A 16,519-nucleotide genomic window follows, 5' to 3' on the forward strand; every position below is an offset into this window, starting at 1 on the left:
CCATCATTAAGTTTGCCGACGACACGATGGTGGTAGGCCTGATCACCGACGACGATGAGACAACCCCTAGGGAGCAGGACTACAACCTCTCCCTAAACTGATCATGGACTACAGGAAACTGAGGGCCGAGCACCCCCTCATTCACATTGACAGGGCTGTAGTGGAGCTGGTCGAGAGCTTCAAGGTCCTCTGTGTCCACATCATTAAGGATCTATCATGGTCCAAACACACCAACAAAGTCGTGAAGAGGTCACGAGAATGCCTCTTCCCSARCAGGAGYCTGAAAAMATTTGGCATGGGCCCTCATATCCTCAAAAAGTTCTACAGCTGCACCATCGAGAGCATCTTGACTGGCTGCGTAACCACTTGGTATGGCAACTGCTTGGCATCCGACNGGTAGGCCTGATCACCGACGACGATGAGACAACCCCTAGGGAGCAGGACTACAACCTCTCCCTAAACTGATCATGGACTACAGGAAACTGAGGGCCGAGCACGCCCTCATTCACATTGACAGGGCTGTAGTGGAGCTGGTCGAGAGCTTCAAGGTCCTCTGTGTCCACATCATTAAGGATCTATCATGGTCCAAACACACCAACAAAGTCGTGAAGAGGTCACGAGAATGCCTCTTCCCCATCAGGAGACTGAAAAGATTTGGCATGGGCCCTCATATCCTCAAAAAGTTCTACAGCTGCACCATCGAGAGCATCTTGACTGGCTGCGTAACCACTTGGTATGGCAACTGCTTGGCATCCGACTGCAAGGAGCTATACAGAGGATAATGCGTACAGCTCAGTACATCATCTATGACCTATATACCAGGCAGTGTCAGTGYAAGGCACAAAAAATTGTAAAAGTCTCCAGCCACCCAAACCACAGACTGTTCTCTCTGCTACCGTATGGCAAGCGGTACCAATGCACCAAGTCTGGAACCAACAGGACTCTGAACAGCTCTTCCCCCAAGCCATATGACTTCTAAACAAGATTGATAAATAGCTAATCAAATGGCAACCCAGACTACCAGTATTTACCCTTTATACCCTTCTCTTGCACGGACTATGAACGCACACTGGACTCTGACACCCCAACACACACACACACACACACACACTACATACGCCCACACATACATAAAATGCACACTGACGCCACACACACACTAACCACATACGCTGCTGCTAGTAACTTTACCCCTACCTACAGTATATGTACAGTACATAGCTTCCTCAATTACCTTGTACCCCTGCACGTCGACTCGGTACTGGTAGCCCTTTTTTTTTTATAGCCATGTTATTTTCTACTCCCTTTATACTGTATAGCCATGTTATTTTTACTTGTTATTTTTATTCGTTACTCACTGTGTCTATTTATGCTTTATATGATTACATAACACATTTATAGTTACAGTAACCTCAAAATGAGGCCATTTTAAGGTTGAATGTTGCATTAGTTTGTAAGATAGCCTTAACTTTAGGCTATTTACGGTATTACAAACGCCACCCGAATATCAACATTTAAAGGAGATGTATCTACTGCCTGGATAGTTCCATCTGAACCACTGGCTTAATCCAATTCTTTAACTTTGATTTTTGGTTAAATTGGATATGAGAATACAACATCTAATTGGTTAACTTTTTAATAGGCTATTTGTCATATTTCAAATGTGATAATGAATTGTGTTTGGTTGTCAACGCAACCAAATATCAATATTTGAAGATGTATCTTCTGCTTGGATAGTTCCATCTGTGCCACTGTCTGGCTTTAATTCCAGTTTGTCTACAAATTAATAATTGATATGTTGGATTCACATCTCCATCTCAACCCAAAAAATCTTAAGTTTAAGAATTGGACTAAATCAAATCAAACTTTAAATGCACTTTAAATAAAGTTTGATTTGATTTAGTTTGATTATTTAACTAGATTTTTGGTTGCGATGGAGACGTGAATCCAACATATCAATCAAACTGGAATTAAGGCCAGACAATGGCACATATGGAACTGTCCAAGCAGAAGATAGAGGTAACTGCCAAAATAAAGGAAACATTTGAGTTGTTTGAGCTGGTGTGGGGTGCATTTTCCTGGCATGGTTTAGGTCCACTCAACCCCTTAGAGGGAGAGGTAAACACCTATAAATACACAGCCATTGTGAGCGATCAGCTTCAACATATGGTGAAACATTTCTATCCTGATGGGAATGGTTTCTTCCAGGATGACAAGAACCCCATCCACAGGGAACAAGTGGTCACAGAARCGTTTGATGAGCATGAAAACGTTGTAAACCATATGCCATGGCCATCTCAGTCACCAGATCTCAACTCAATTGAACACTTATGGYAGATTCTGGAGCGGCMCCTGGGACAGCGTTMTTCCASCACCATCAACAAAACACTAAATTATGSAATTTCTGGTGGAAGAATGGTGTCATCCCTTCCATAGAGTTACAGACGCTTGTAGAATCTACAGTCCATTCTGAAAGTATTCAGACCGCTTGACTTTTTCCACATTTTGTTACGTTACAGCCTTATTCTAAAATTAATTAAAACGTTTTTTCCCCATCATCAATATACACACAATACCCCATAATGACAAAGCAAAAACACGCTTTTAGACATTTTGGAAAATTTATAAAATAAAATAAACTGAAATATGACATTTACATGAATATTCAGACCCTTTACTCAGTACCTTGTTGAAGCACCTTTGGCAGTGATTACAGCCTCTAGTCTTCTTGGGTATGACGCTACAAGCTTGGCACACCTATATTTGGGGAGTTTCTCCCATTTTTCTCTGCATTTTTCTCTGCATTTTCCTCTCAAGCTCTGTCAGGTTGGACAGGGAGTGTTGCTGCACATGTATTTTCAGGTCTCTCCAGAGATGTTCGATCGGGTTCAAGTCCGGGCTCTGGCTGGGCAACTCAAGGACATTCAGAGACTTTGTCTCGAAGCCACTCCTGTGTTGTCTTGGCTGTGTGCTTAGAAGGTGAACCTTCGCCCCAGTCTGAGGTCCAGTCTCTGTACTTTGCTCCGTTCATCTTTCCCTTGATCCTGACTAGTCTCCCAGTCGCCTCAATCTTYGTTTCATCAGACCAGAGAATCTTGTTTGTCATGTTCTGAGAGACCTTTAGGTGCCTTTTGGCTAACTCCAAGCAGGCTGTCATGTGCCTTTTCCTGAAGAGTGGCTTCCGTCTGGCCACTCTACCATAAAGGCCTGATTGGTGGASTGCTGCAGAGATGGTTGTCCTTCTGGAAAGTTCTCCCATCTCCACAGAGGAACTCTGAAGCTCTGTCAGAGTGACCATCGGTTTCTTGGTCACCTCCCTGACCAAGGCCCTTCTCCCCCAATTGCACAATTTGGCTGGGCAGCCAGCTCTAGGAGTCTTGGTGGTTCCAAACMTCTTCCATTTAAGAATGATGGAAGCCACTGTGTTCTTGGGGACCTTTTAATGCTGRAGAAATMTTCYCACCCTTCCCCAGATCTGTYCCTCAACAATATCCTGTCTCGGTGCTCTCCGGACAATTCCTTCAACCTCATGGCTTGGTTTTRGCTCTGACATGCACTGTCAACTGTGGGTGCTTATATAGACAGGTGTACCTTTCCAAATCATGTCCAATCAATTGAATTTATCACAGGTGGACTCCAATCAAGTTGTAGAAAGATCTCAAGGATGATCAATGGAAACAGGATGCACCTGAGCTCAATTTCGAGTCTCATAGCAAAGGGTCTGAATACTTATGTATATAAGGTATTTGTTTTTTTTTTATATACATTTGCTAACATTCTAAAAACCTGTTTTTTGATTTGTCATTATGGGGTATTGTGTGTAGATTGATGACGATTCGTTATTTTAAATTGATTTTAGAATATCGCTGTAACATAACAAAATGTGGAAAAAGTCAAGGGGTCTGAACTTTCGTAATGCACTGTATGCCAAGGCGCATTGAAGCTGTTCTGGCGGATCGTGGTGGCCCAACTCCTTATTAAGAAGCTTTATGTTGGTCTTTCCTTTATTTTGTCTGTTACCTGTATATCTCCTTCAAATGTTYATTTTTTTGTTGTTGCGTTGACAACCAAACACAATTCAATATCACTAAATATCATTACATTTGAAGTTAGCCAGAGCTTGAAACCCTATGCCTATGCATTGCCTATTTATTGTTYAATCCTGGGTTGAATTGAAACAATAGCTGTTCATATTTGATTTTAAATATATTTAAGAATCATTTAAAATTCATTATATTAGGCAAACTAGACGGCACAATGTTCTTGTTTTTTTTTTATATACAGATTGTCAGGGGCACATTTACAAATGAAGCATTTGTGTTTAGTTATGACGGCTCAGGCTAAGACCCTAGATCCAGACGCAGGAGGCGGACAGTACGAGTCTGTTTATTACAGTACAAGGGGCAGGCAAAAGGTAAATCAAGGCAGGCAAAGAGTCGTAATCCAAATCAGAGTCAGGCAGGTACAGGACTGCAGGCAATCAGTAGGTCAAGGCAGGCAAAGAGTCGTAATCCAAATCAGAGTCAGGCAGGTACAGGACAGGCAGAAAGGTCAGCACTGGGAAGACTAGGGAAAAACTAGTGCACAGGGAACACGCTGGTGGGACATGACAAACTGGCAACAGACAAACAGAAACCATTTTCCTGTTCTGTTTAAAAAAAATATATATATATATATTTAACCTCTATTTAACTAGGCAAGTTGGTTAGTACACACTGTTAAGCATTCAAAATGTAACGAGTACTTTGGGTGTCAGGGAAAATGTATGGAGTAAAAAGTACWTTGTCTTTAGGAATGTAGTGGAGTAAAAGTAAAAGTTGTCATAGATATAAATAGTAAAGTACAGATACCACCAAAAAACGACTTAAGTAAAAATACTATAAAGTACTACTTAAGTATTTACACCACTTGTAAGTGGATACAACATTGAAGATCTGACGTTSTTTTAGAGCTATAAATTCAACAAATTCAGGGTTTGTCTATGTTGAAATGTTGTTACSATGATGACYTAATCCTGTGGTTTAAATGTTACCCTCAAAACAAGTGTACATTGATKACTTRTTTTCAAATACWATATATTTTCCACGTCACAATAAGTTGACAAACTGAAACAAAGTTGAATCAACCAGTTTGTTCCCAGTGGGTAGTCACACACTTACTCAAAATAATATTGAGAAACTAAAGCAACATCTACTAATGTCCATCCATCATGCCAATGTCTATCACCCCTGACCCTGATGATGGTTCCCTCTGCCTATAGGTCCCTCTGGTCCGGAGTGTCAGTCTATCACCCCTAACTGTGACAACGTAACTCTCCTATAGGTCCGTCTGGTCCAGAGTGTCAGTGTCCTGTATCGGGTAACTGGTATTTGGCCAACAATGGCAGGGACTGTATCCATGACAACGGTAACCGTTGCCAGCCCGAGCAGTTCACCTGTCTGAGCGGTGGCTGTATCTCAGTGCGTTTGAAGTGTGACGGCTACAGAGACTGCCAGGACAACTCAGACGAGCTGGAGAGAGTGTGCGGTGAGTGTATTTACCTCAGTCTGTTTTTTGCCGCCATTTTAGTCAAGACCCAGCAACAGCAAAGCCAAATGCTCTTAAGTTTGGAATCTTTCAAACTCAGCAGTCATGTCAAATGTTTTATAGCTCAAGTGTGCTCCCTGTACTGTCATTTCCCTGCACTTAGCAACCTTGTTAAAAAGACTCCATTATTGGTATTTCCCCCATAGATTTCCCATAGATTTCCACACCTGCTCAATCAATCAATCAATCAAATGTATTTATAAAGCCCTATTTAGATCAATTGTCACAAAGTGCTTTACAGTAACCTGGCGTAGACCCCAAAGACTAACCGGTGCCCCCGCACATTGACTCTGTACCGGTACCCGCTGTATATAGCCTTGCTATTGTTATTTTACTGCTGCTCTTTAATTATTTGTGACTTTTTTATTTCTTAGTCTTATTTTTTTGAGGAATTTTTTATTTTATTTATTTTTTAACTGCATTGTTGGTTAAGGGCTTGTAAGTAAGCATTTCGCTGTAAGGTCTTCACCTGTTGTGTTCAGCGCATGTGACAAATACAATTTGATTTGAAAAGCACATTCGCAAGGAAGAAACTTCAAGAGAAACCAGTTGTGCTCACCCTCTCTTACTTCCACCTCTCAGCCTTCCACGAGTGCTCGGCCCAGGACTTCACTTGTGACAACGGCCGCTGTGTGGCCCTGTCCTATGTTTGTGACTACACAAATGACTGCGGCGACAACAGTGACGAGCTGGGCTGCCCGTTCCCCACCTGTGCCTCCGCCACCGAGTTCACTTGCACCAGTGGACGCTGCATCTCCGCCGCCTTCGTCTGCGACGGCTACAATGACTGCCGCGACAACGACACCTCAGACGAGATCAACTGTCGTGAGTGATAACTGCTGTGAATAGAGTTGATTTAAGTAGAGTCGAAACAAAGATATTAGCAAGAGTGCCAAAAAATATACTGTTTAGCACCTGCACATGTGCTTAGGAGTTCACTCTGTCCAGCAACATATTAGCTGTGTGACATAAGTAAAGTTTGACCTCTTTATTCAAACTCTCTTTGCTTATGTCAGAAGTTACCTTATTGTAACGTCATATCGTTGAATCTACCTTTAACACTCGGAAACCTTTTCTACTTTACTCTGTTCCCGTAGCGCCCCGAACGTGTCCCTCCGGACAAACCAAGTGTGACAGCACAAACATCTGTATCTACGCTAGCCAACTGTGCGACGGTTACAACAATTGTGGGGACAACAGTGACGAGAACCCTTTGTTCTGTGGTAAGTCTAGCTATGATGTGTGTTTTTGTTTTATACATGTTTTTTCAGTTTTCCGTCACTCTCCACAGTCTGTTCACTATATACTGTGCCCTTGTGTGTGTGTGTGTGTGTGTTTGGGCATACATGCGTGTGTGTGCATGCGCGTTTGTGTGTGTGTGTGTGCATGCGCGTTTGTGTGTGTGTGTGTTACAGCGGGCCGGACGTGCTCACCCGACCAGTTCCGTTGTGACGAGGGGAAGTGTATCCCCAGCTCCTGGGTGTGTGACTGGATCAGAGACTGTGTCGACGGGACCGACGAGCCCCCCTCCTGCCGTGAGTACTACCGAACCTGGGCCATGTTCAGGCACCAAAGGCAAGAAAACAGACTGAAACAGGGAGAGATTACCTGGACTTTTCCAATAAGAAATGAAAATGTTCGTTTTCCACTTCAAAATGTTTTGCAACAGTGCACCCTAGATCAATTCAGAAGGCAAACTTTGCGGACTGTTGCAAATAATGTAATTTTGTAAAACTGTTTTGATTCCTTATTCTACAAGACAGAGAGGCACATTTGTTTGATGTAACACATTTCTATCTGAATATTCAACAATGTAGTGAAAACAATAGCTGTTAAATTGTCCCCCTCTCTCTCTTTCCTCCAGAGGACCAAATAAACACCTGTCACCCTGACCAGTTCACATGCACCAACGGGAATTGTATCCCCATGTCACTGACGTGTGACGGCAACAACGACTGTTGGGACAATAGTGACGAGGCACTGGAACTCCAATGTGGTGAGACATTACAGTATACAGTGCTTTCGGAAAGTATTCAGAACCCTAGACTTTTTCCACATTTTGTTAGGTTACAGCCTTATTCTAAAATGTATTGTTGATTTTTTTCCCCCCCTCATCAATCTACACAAAATACCCCATAATGACAAAGCAAAAACTGGTTTTTAGAATTTTTGCTAAATTATTAAAATGTTTAAATGTGCTTAGGGTTGTTGTCCTGTTGGAAGGTGAACCTTTGCCCCAGTCTGAGGTCCTGAGTGCTCTGGGGCAGGTTTTCATCAAGGATCTCTCTGTACTTTGCTCCATTCATCTTTCCTGACTAGACTCCCAGTCCCTGCTGCTGAAAAACATCCCCACAGCATGATGCTGCCACCACCATGCTTCACTGTAGGGATGGTGCCAGGTTTCCTCCAGATGTGACGCTTGGCATTCAGTCAAAATAGTTCAATCTTGGTGTTATCAGACCAGAGAATCTTGTTTCTCATAGTCTGAGAGTGGGTGCCTTTTGGCAAACTCCAAGCGGGCTGTCGTGCCTTTTACTGAGGAGAGGTTTCCGTCTGGCCACTATCATAAAGGCCTGATTGGTGTAGTGCATCAGAGATGGCTGTCCTTCTGGAAGGTTCTCCCATCTCTACAGAGGAACTCTTGAGCTATTTCAGTGACCATCGGGTTCTTGGTCACCTCCCTGACCAAGGCCCTTCTCCCTGGATTGCTTAGTTTGGCCAGGTGGCCAGTTCTAGAAAGAGTCTTGATGGTTCCATACTTCTTCCATTTAATAATGATGGAGGCCACTGTGTTCTTGGACCTTCAATGCTGCAGACATTTTTTGGTATCCTTCCTCAGATCTGTGCCTCGACACAATCCTGTCTCTGCGCTCTACGGACAATTCCTTTGACCTCATGGCTTGGTTTTTGCTCTGGCCCTGTCAACTGTGGGACCTTATATAGACAGATGTGTGCCTTTTCAAATCATGTCCAATCAATTGAATTTACCACAGGTGGACTCCAATCAAGTTGTAGAAACATCTCAAGGATGATCAATATAAACAGGATGCACCTGAGCTCAATTTCAAGTCATAGCAAAGGGTCTGAATACTTATGTAAATAAAGTTTTAAAAAATGAAAATATTACTATAAACCTGTTTTCACTTTGTCATTATGGGGTATTGTGTGTAGATTGCTGACGATTATTTATTTAATCCATTTTAGAATAAGGCTGTAATGTGGAAAAAGTCAAGGGGTCTGAACACTTCCCGAAGGCACTGCAACTCAGAATTTACAAACCACAAACAACACATAAGCGTGACACTATTGGTCTATCAACTTATAATGGGGGTGCTACACCAGAAGCATGTCACGGAGGCAGGAAATGAAAGCAATCATTTCTGTAACAATTGTATATGCTTCAGAGTTGCTTCACAGTGCGTAAAAACATTTGACATATTCTCAAAGCGTAAAAAGACAGTTCAGCAAAGAGAGCCATGTGTTTTGCTTCACCATGCTTCAGATGTCTCATTTGGAGTTTGTTTCAACTCTGACTGACTGGCGCAAGACAAATGGTCTTCAAAATATTGTGTGTGCATCTTCACTTACCTCTCCCATTTCAGGAGAGCGGACATGCGCTTCTCATCAGTTCACCTGCCCCCCTCCATGGCGTCCTGGCCACCCGCGCTGTATCGCCCTGAGCTATGTGTGTGATGGGGAGAAGGACTGTGCCGACGCAGCTGATGAGCTTCAAAACTGCCCCAACCGCACCTGCCACATGAATGAGTTCGCCTGCGCCAATGGCCTGTGTATCCTCATCCCCTACCAGTGAGTTTGTGTGTGTGTCAGTCACATACTGTAAAAAAATAAGGTGTGTTTGTGTTTTTTTGTTTTACTATCCTTGTGGGGACCAGAAGTCCTCACAAGGATAGGAAAATTAGGAGAATTCAGAAAAGTGGGGACATTTCACCAGTCCCCACAAGGAAAAAGGCTATGTTATGCTTAGGGGTTAGTGTTACAATTAGGGTTAGGGTAAGAATTAGGGTTAGGGAAAATAGGATTTTGAATGGGAATCAATTGTTTGGTCCCCACAAGCGTAGTAAAACAAACGTGTGTGTGTGTTTTGTGCAAATTTGCCTCTGTATCTGTGTAAAAAAAGGCCGGCCCTCTCAATCTGATTGGCCTTCAGATCTATAAATCACTTATTCATCCCAACCAATCAGGGCAGTTGGACGCACTTTAGGGCTACGCCTCCTATCACTTCACGTTAGTGCCCGGCATATACCATCCTGAGAACAAGCAAGTTTTGTGTTGCAGACGGACCTTTGGACATGCTGTTTCCTAACTGAAGCGTCCATTGACAAGTGTGTGTTGGGAATGGTATTGTGCTAATAGGGGGTGCAATAGTAATGAGTTACGGTACCTTATTGTGCAGTGTACTGTAACGGCATAGATAAGTTTGCAAGTAAGAAGTTGCAGTGTTGTTTGCTAGGTCTCGTGTTAATGCTAGCTCCAGTTAATTCGTATGTACCCTGCCCTGTGCATGCTACTTCGTCTAGTATCTTTATTCATTGCTACAAGTGTGTTTATTGAGTCCGACTAGCCTACTCATTAGTAAGTATTAGCAATGTTTTGTATTACTTGCATGCCCCCGCTGCAATGTGTTTATATTATATGCATGCTACCGCTGCAATATATTTATATCTGCAATATGTATAGCCTCTTGTGTTGCTTGTATAGTAGCTGGTGTCATTCTACAGATTCTAGAAGTTCCCAGAATGTTCTAGCTCTTTCTGTGCGCAAGCACATGTGCACTAGCCCTAAGTTAAGATCTCAGCCAGGCCAGAGAGAGAGCCATAAAGCTCCATGGCCTTAGCCTTCTATTACTCTCTCTCTGGCCATGTACAGTGCCTTTGCAAAATGTATTCAGACCCCTTGGATTTCTTCACATTTTATTGTGTCACAAAGTGGGATTAAAATGTATTTGTACTTTTTTGTCAACGATCTACACAAAATACTGTAATGATTACCGCCCCGTAGCACTCACGTCGGTAGCCATGAAGTGCTATGAAAGACTGGTCATGGCTCACATCAACACCATCATGACGGAAACCCTAGAACTACTCTAATTCGCATACCGCCCCAACAGATCCGCAGATGACGCAATCTCAATCGCACTTCACACTGCCCTTTCCCATCTGGACAAAAGGAACACCTATGTGAGAATGCTGTTCATTGACTACAGCTCAGCATTCAACACCATAGTGCCCACAAAGCACATCATTAAGCTCAGGACCCTTGGACTAAACACCTCCCTCTGCAAATGGATCCTGGACTTGCTGACAGGCCGCCCCCAGGTGGTAAGGGTAGGCAACAACATATCTGTCATGCTGATCCTCAACACTGGGGCCCCTCAGGGGTGCGTGCTTAGTCCCCTCCTGTACTCTCTGTTCACCCATGACTGCATGGCCAAGCACAACTCCAACACCATCATTAAATTAGCTGACGACACAATGGTGGTAGGCCTGATAACTGACAACGATGAAACAGCCTATAGGGAGGAGGTCCCAGGACAACAATCTCTCCCTCAATGTGAGCAAGACATAGGAACTAATCGTGGACTACAGGAAAAGGAGGGCCGAACAGGCCCCCATTAACATCGACGGGGCTGAAGTGGAGCGGGTCTAGTTTCAAGTTCCTTGGTGTCCACATCACCAACAAACTAACATGGTCCAAACACACCAAGACAGTTGTGAAGAGGGCATGACAACACCATTTCCCCCTCAGGAGACTGAAAAGATTTGGCATTGGTCCCTAGATCCTTAAAGTTCTACAGCTGCACCATCGAGAGCATCCTGACCGGTTGCATCACCTCTTGGTATGGCAACTGCTCGGGATCTGACCGTAAGGCACTACAGGGTAGTGCGTACGGCCCAGTACATCACTGGGACCAAGCTTCCTGACATCCAGGAACTACAGTTGAAGTCGGAAGTTTACATACGCTTAGGTTGGAGTCATTAAAACTAGTTTTTCAACCACTCCACAAAGTTCTTGTTAACAAACTATAGTTTTGGCAAGTCGGTTAGGACATCTACCTTGCATGACACAAGTAATTTTTCCAACAATTGTTTACAGACAGATTATTTCACTTATAATTCACTGTATCACAATTCCAGGGGGTCAGACGTTTACATACACTAAGTTGAGTGTGCCTTTAAACAGCTTGGAAAATTCCAGAAAATGATGTCATGGCTTTAGAAGCTTCTGATAGGCTAATTGACTTCATTCGAGTCAATTGGAGGTGTACCTGTGGATGTATTTCAAGGCCTACCTTCAATCTCAGTGCCTCTTTGCTTGACATCATGGGAAAATCAAAAGAAATCAGCCAAGACCTCAGAAAAAAAATGTAGACCTCCACAAGTCTGGTTCATCCTTGGGAGCAATTTCCAAACGCCTGAAGGTACCACGTTCATCTGTACAAACAATAGTACGCAAGTATAAACACCATGGGACCACACAGCCATCATACCGCTCAGGAAGGAGACGTGTTCTGTCTCCTAGAGACGAACATACTTTGGTGCGAAATGTGCAAATCAATCCCAGAACAACAGTAAAGGACCTTGTGAAGATGCTGGAGGAAACAGGTACAAAAGTATTTATATCCACAGATAAACAAGTCCTATATCGACATAACCTGAAAGCCTCTCAGCAAGGAAGAAGCCACTGCTCAAAACCGCCATAAAAAAGCAAGACTACGATTTTGCAACTGCACATGGGGACAAAGATCGTACTTTTTGGAGAAATGTCCTCTGGTCTGATGATACATAAATAGACCTGTTTGGCCATAATGACCATCGTTATGTTTGGAGGGAAAAGTTGGAGGCTTGCAAGCCAAAGAACACCATCCCAACCATGAAGCACGAAGGTGGCAGCATCATGTTGTGGGGGTGCTTTGTTGCAGGAGGGATTGGTGCACTTCACAAAATAGATGGCATCATGGGGGAGGAAAATTATGTGGATATATTGAAGCAACATCTCAAGACATCAGTCAGGATGTTCAAGCTTGGTCGCAAATGGGTCTTCCAAATGGACAATGACCCCAAGCATACTTCCAAAGTTGTGGCAAAATGGCTTAAGGACAACAAAGTCAAGGTATTGGAGTGGCCATCACAAAGCCCTGACCTCAATCCCATAGAAAATTTGTGGGCAGAACTGAAAAAGCGTGTGCAAGCAAGGAGGCCTACAAACCCGACTCAGTTACACCAGCTCTGTCAGGAGGAATGGACCAAAATTCACCCAACTTATTGTGGGAAGCTTGTGGAAGGCTACCTGAAACGTTTGACCCAAGTTAAACAATTTAAAAGCATTGCTACCAAATGCTAATTGAGTGTATGTAAACTTCTGACTCACTGGGAATGTGATGAAAGAAATAAAAACTGAAATAAATAATTCTCTCAACTTAAAATACAGTGGTGATCCTAACTGACATAAGACAGGGAATTTTTACTAGGATTCAATGTCGGGAATTGTGAAAAACTGAGTTTAAATGTATTTGGCTAAGGTGTATGTAAACTTTCGACTTCAACTGTACTGTATATACTAGGTGGTGTCAGAGGAATGCCCCAAAAATTGTCAAACACTCCAGTCACTCAAGTCATAGACTGTTTCTCTGCTACCGTACGGCAAGCAATACCGGAGCACCAAGTCTAGGACCAAAAGGCTCCTTAATAAACCTTTTACGGCTAGGGGTTCCCGCTAGCGGAACGTTTCGACAACATCTGGTGAAGTAGCAGAGAGCGAAATTCAAAACAAATTATTAGAAATATTTTACTTTCATACAAGTGCAAAACACCAAATTAAAGCTTAACTTCTTGTTAATCTAGCCACCGTTTCAGATTTCAAAAAGGCGCTACGGCGAAAGCACACCATGCGATTATGTTAGGACAGCGCCTAGCCACAAAAACCATACAGACATTTTCCAGCCAAGGAGAGGGCTCACAAAAGTCAGAAATTGCGATTAAATCAATCGCTAACCTTTGATGATCTTCATCTGGTAGCACTCCCAGGACTCCATGTTACACAATAAATGTTTGTTTTGTTCAATTAAGGCTCTTTTTATGTCCAAAAACCTCAGTTTAAATTGGCGCGTTATGTTCAGTAATGCATTGTCTCAAATAACATCCGGTGAAATTGCAGAGAGCCAAATCAAATTAGAGATACTCATCATAAACATTGATGATACAAGTGTTATACATAGGATTAAAGATAAACTTCTTCTTAATCCAGCCGCTGTGTCAGATTTCAAAAAGGCTTTACGGCGAAAGCAAACCATGCTATTATCTGAGGACAGCACCCCATCAAACAAAAACAGACAATCATAATTCAACCCGCCAGGCACGACACGAAACTCAGACTAAAGATATAATTCATGCCTTACCTTTGATGAGCTTCTTCTGTTGGCACTCCAATATGTCCCATAAACATCACAAATGGTCCTTTTGTTCGATTAATTCCGTCGTTATATATCCAAAATGTCAATTTATTTGGCGCGTCTGATCCAGAAAAACACTGGTTCCAACTCGCGCAACATGACTACAAAATATCTCATAAGTTACCTGTAATCTTTGTCCAAACATTTCCAACAACTTTCCTAATAGATCTTTCGGTATTTTTTAACGTAAATAATTGATAAAATTTAAGACGGGATGAACTGCGTTCAATACTGGAGGAAACAAAGTGGAGCGTGCTTGTTTGCCAAATAAGTTATGTTATACTCACAGACATCATTCAAACAGTTTTAAAAACTTCAGAGTATTTTCTATATGCATATCCTTCTGGGCCTGAGTAGCAGGCAGTTTACTTTGGGCACGCTTTTCATCCGGACGTGAAAATACTGCCCCCTAGCCCGAAAAGGTTAACAGCTTCTACCCCAAAAGCCATAAGACTGCTGAACAATTAATCAAATGGCCACCCGGACTATTTACATTGACACCCCCCCCCCCCCCTATCTATCTATGCATAGTCCCTTTACAAATTACCTCGACTAACCTGTACCCCTGCACATATGCTCGGTACCGGTACCCCCTGTATATAGCCTCGTTATTGTTATGTTGGTTAAGGGCTTGTAATTAAGCATTAACATTGATTTGATGTTAATAGACTAAAATAGTCGTTGCATAAATATTCAGCTCCCTGAGTTAATACATGTTAGAAATACCTCAGTGTATAATCCACAGCATAATTATTAACTTTAACGGCCATACTTTAAGAGTTTTAAAGCGTGGATACTAATGGATACTAATTATTGTATTGTTTCCCCTTTTAAACCACACAACAATATAAATAACTTCCAATGGAATCAGCTGTGTCTGTGCYTGTGTGGCATGGGCCTCAACATCATGTTCTGACCGGACAGCACTAGGGTTGTGCAGTATGTAGATTTTCATATCGTCATACCGTCGTCCTCTCTTCCCAGGATTTACGGCATTACTGACTTGGTACACAAGGGGGTGCCAGAAACAGCAAAAAAGCCAATTGGGCATCTATTACCAGAATTCGAACAAAATTAGCAAAAGTATTAGCAAATTCCCATGGAGACTGCTAGCTAAAGATGCTAACGAGCGCTAACAAATATAAACAAATTGCAAAGACCGCCAATCCAGGTCATGAAGTTATACATACATACAATATATAGGTAGTAGCGACTGAATGTCAGAATTCTTAGTTATTTCACGCAGGAAAAAACGCAAATGTAAAATTCTTATTGTAATTTCGGCTCGGCATCGGACAAATTTTGTGCTTCAGTTGCACTTCTCCACTTGGATGAGAATTCATGAACGGGGGCATTCTATCAGCAAACAGCGCTCTGACTGATAGATACTTTCTCCAGTACTTTTCTCTTGGTTTAGCCAGCCTACTTTTCTCTGGTAAAATGAAAATTAACTTTTAACAAAACATTAGGAAATGTAGCTGGCTACATTCTTTCTGTGATAAACATTTGAAATGTTTGTATTTATTTAACTAGGCAAGTCAGTTAAGAACAAATTCTTATTTTTATTCTTACCAAATGCATGCTTTTCAACCGTTCGCTGCCTGCACCCGCACGCCCGACTAGCATCACCACCCTGGACGGTTCCGACCTAGAATATGTGGACATCTATAAGTACCTAGGTGTCTGGCTAGACTGAAAACTCTCCTTCCAGACTCATATCAAACATCTCCAATCCAAAATCAAATCWAGAYTCGGCTTTCTATTRCGCAACAAAGCCTCCTTCACTCACGCRGCCAAACTTACCCTAGTAAAACTGACTATCCTACCGATCCTCGACTTCGGCGATGTCATCTACAAAATAGCTTCCAATACTCTACTCAGCAAACTGGATGCAGTTTATCACAGTGCCATRCGTTTTGTTACTAAAGCACCTTATACGACCCACCACTGCGACCTGTATGCCCTAGTCGGCTGGCCCTCGCTACATGTTCGTCGTCAGACCCACTGGCTCCAGGTCATCTACAAGGCTATGCTAGGTAAAGTGCCGCCTTATCTCAGTTCACTGGTCACGATGGCTACACCCACCCGTAGCACGCGCTCCAGCAGGTGTATCTCACTGATCATCCCTAAAGCCAAAACCTCATTTGGATGCCTTTCCTTCCAGTTCTCTGCTGCCTGCGACTGGAACGAKTTGCAAAAATCTCTGAAGTTGGAGACTTTTATCTCCCTCAACAACTTTAAACATCTGCTATCCGAGCAGCTAACCGATCACTGCAGCTGTACATAGTCCATCGGTATATAGCCCACCCATTTACCTACCTCACCCCCCATACTGCTTTTATTTATTTACTTTTCTGCTCTTTTGCACACCAGTATCTCTACTTGCACATGATCATCTGATGATTTATCACTCCAGTGTTAATCTGCTAAATTGTAATTATTCGATTTATTGCCTACCTCCTC

The 16,519-nt window shown here is 42.7% G+C and overlaps 1 protein-coding gene across 1 annotated transcript in view; it reads left to right on the plus strand.

Annotated features, from left to right (window-relative positions):
- lrp2b (low density lipoprotein receptor-related protein 2b) overlaps positions 1–16,519 on the plus strand; it is an 83,318-nt gene that overhangs the window by 57,573 nt on the left and 9,226 nt on the right. Inside the window, exons 46-51 of the mRNA XM_024007217.2 lie at positions 5,323–5,526; positions 6,169–6,411; positions 6,684–6,809; positions 7,002–7,121; positions 7,451–7,582; positions 9,189–9,393. Coding sequence (XP_023862985.1) covers positions 5,323–5,526; positions 6,169–6,411; positions 6,684–6,809; positions 7,002–7,121; positions 7,451–7,582; positions 9,189–9,393 — 1,030 coding nt within the window. The remainder of the gene's footprint in view (positions 1–5,322; positions 5,527–6,168; positions 6,412–6,683; positions 6,810–7,001; positions 7,122–7,450; positions 7,583–9,188; positions 9,394–16,519) is intronic.

Source organism: Salvelinus sp. IW2-2015, linkage group LG18 (genome assembly GCF_002910315.2).
Source record: "Salvelinus sp. IW2-2015 linkage group LG18, ASM291031v2, whole genome shotgun sequence".
Classification (NCBI taxonomy): domain Eukaryota; kingdom Metazoa; phylum Chordata; class Actinopteri; order Salmoniformes; family Salmonidae; genus Salvelinus; species Salvelinus sp. IW2-2015.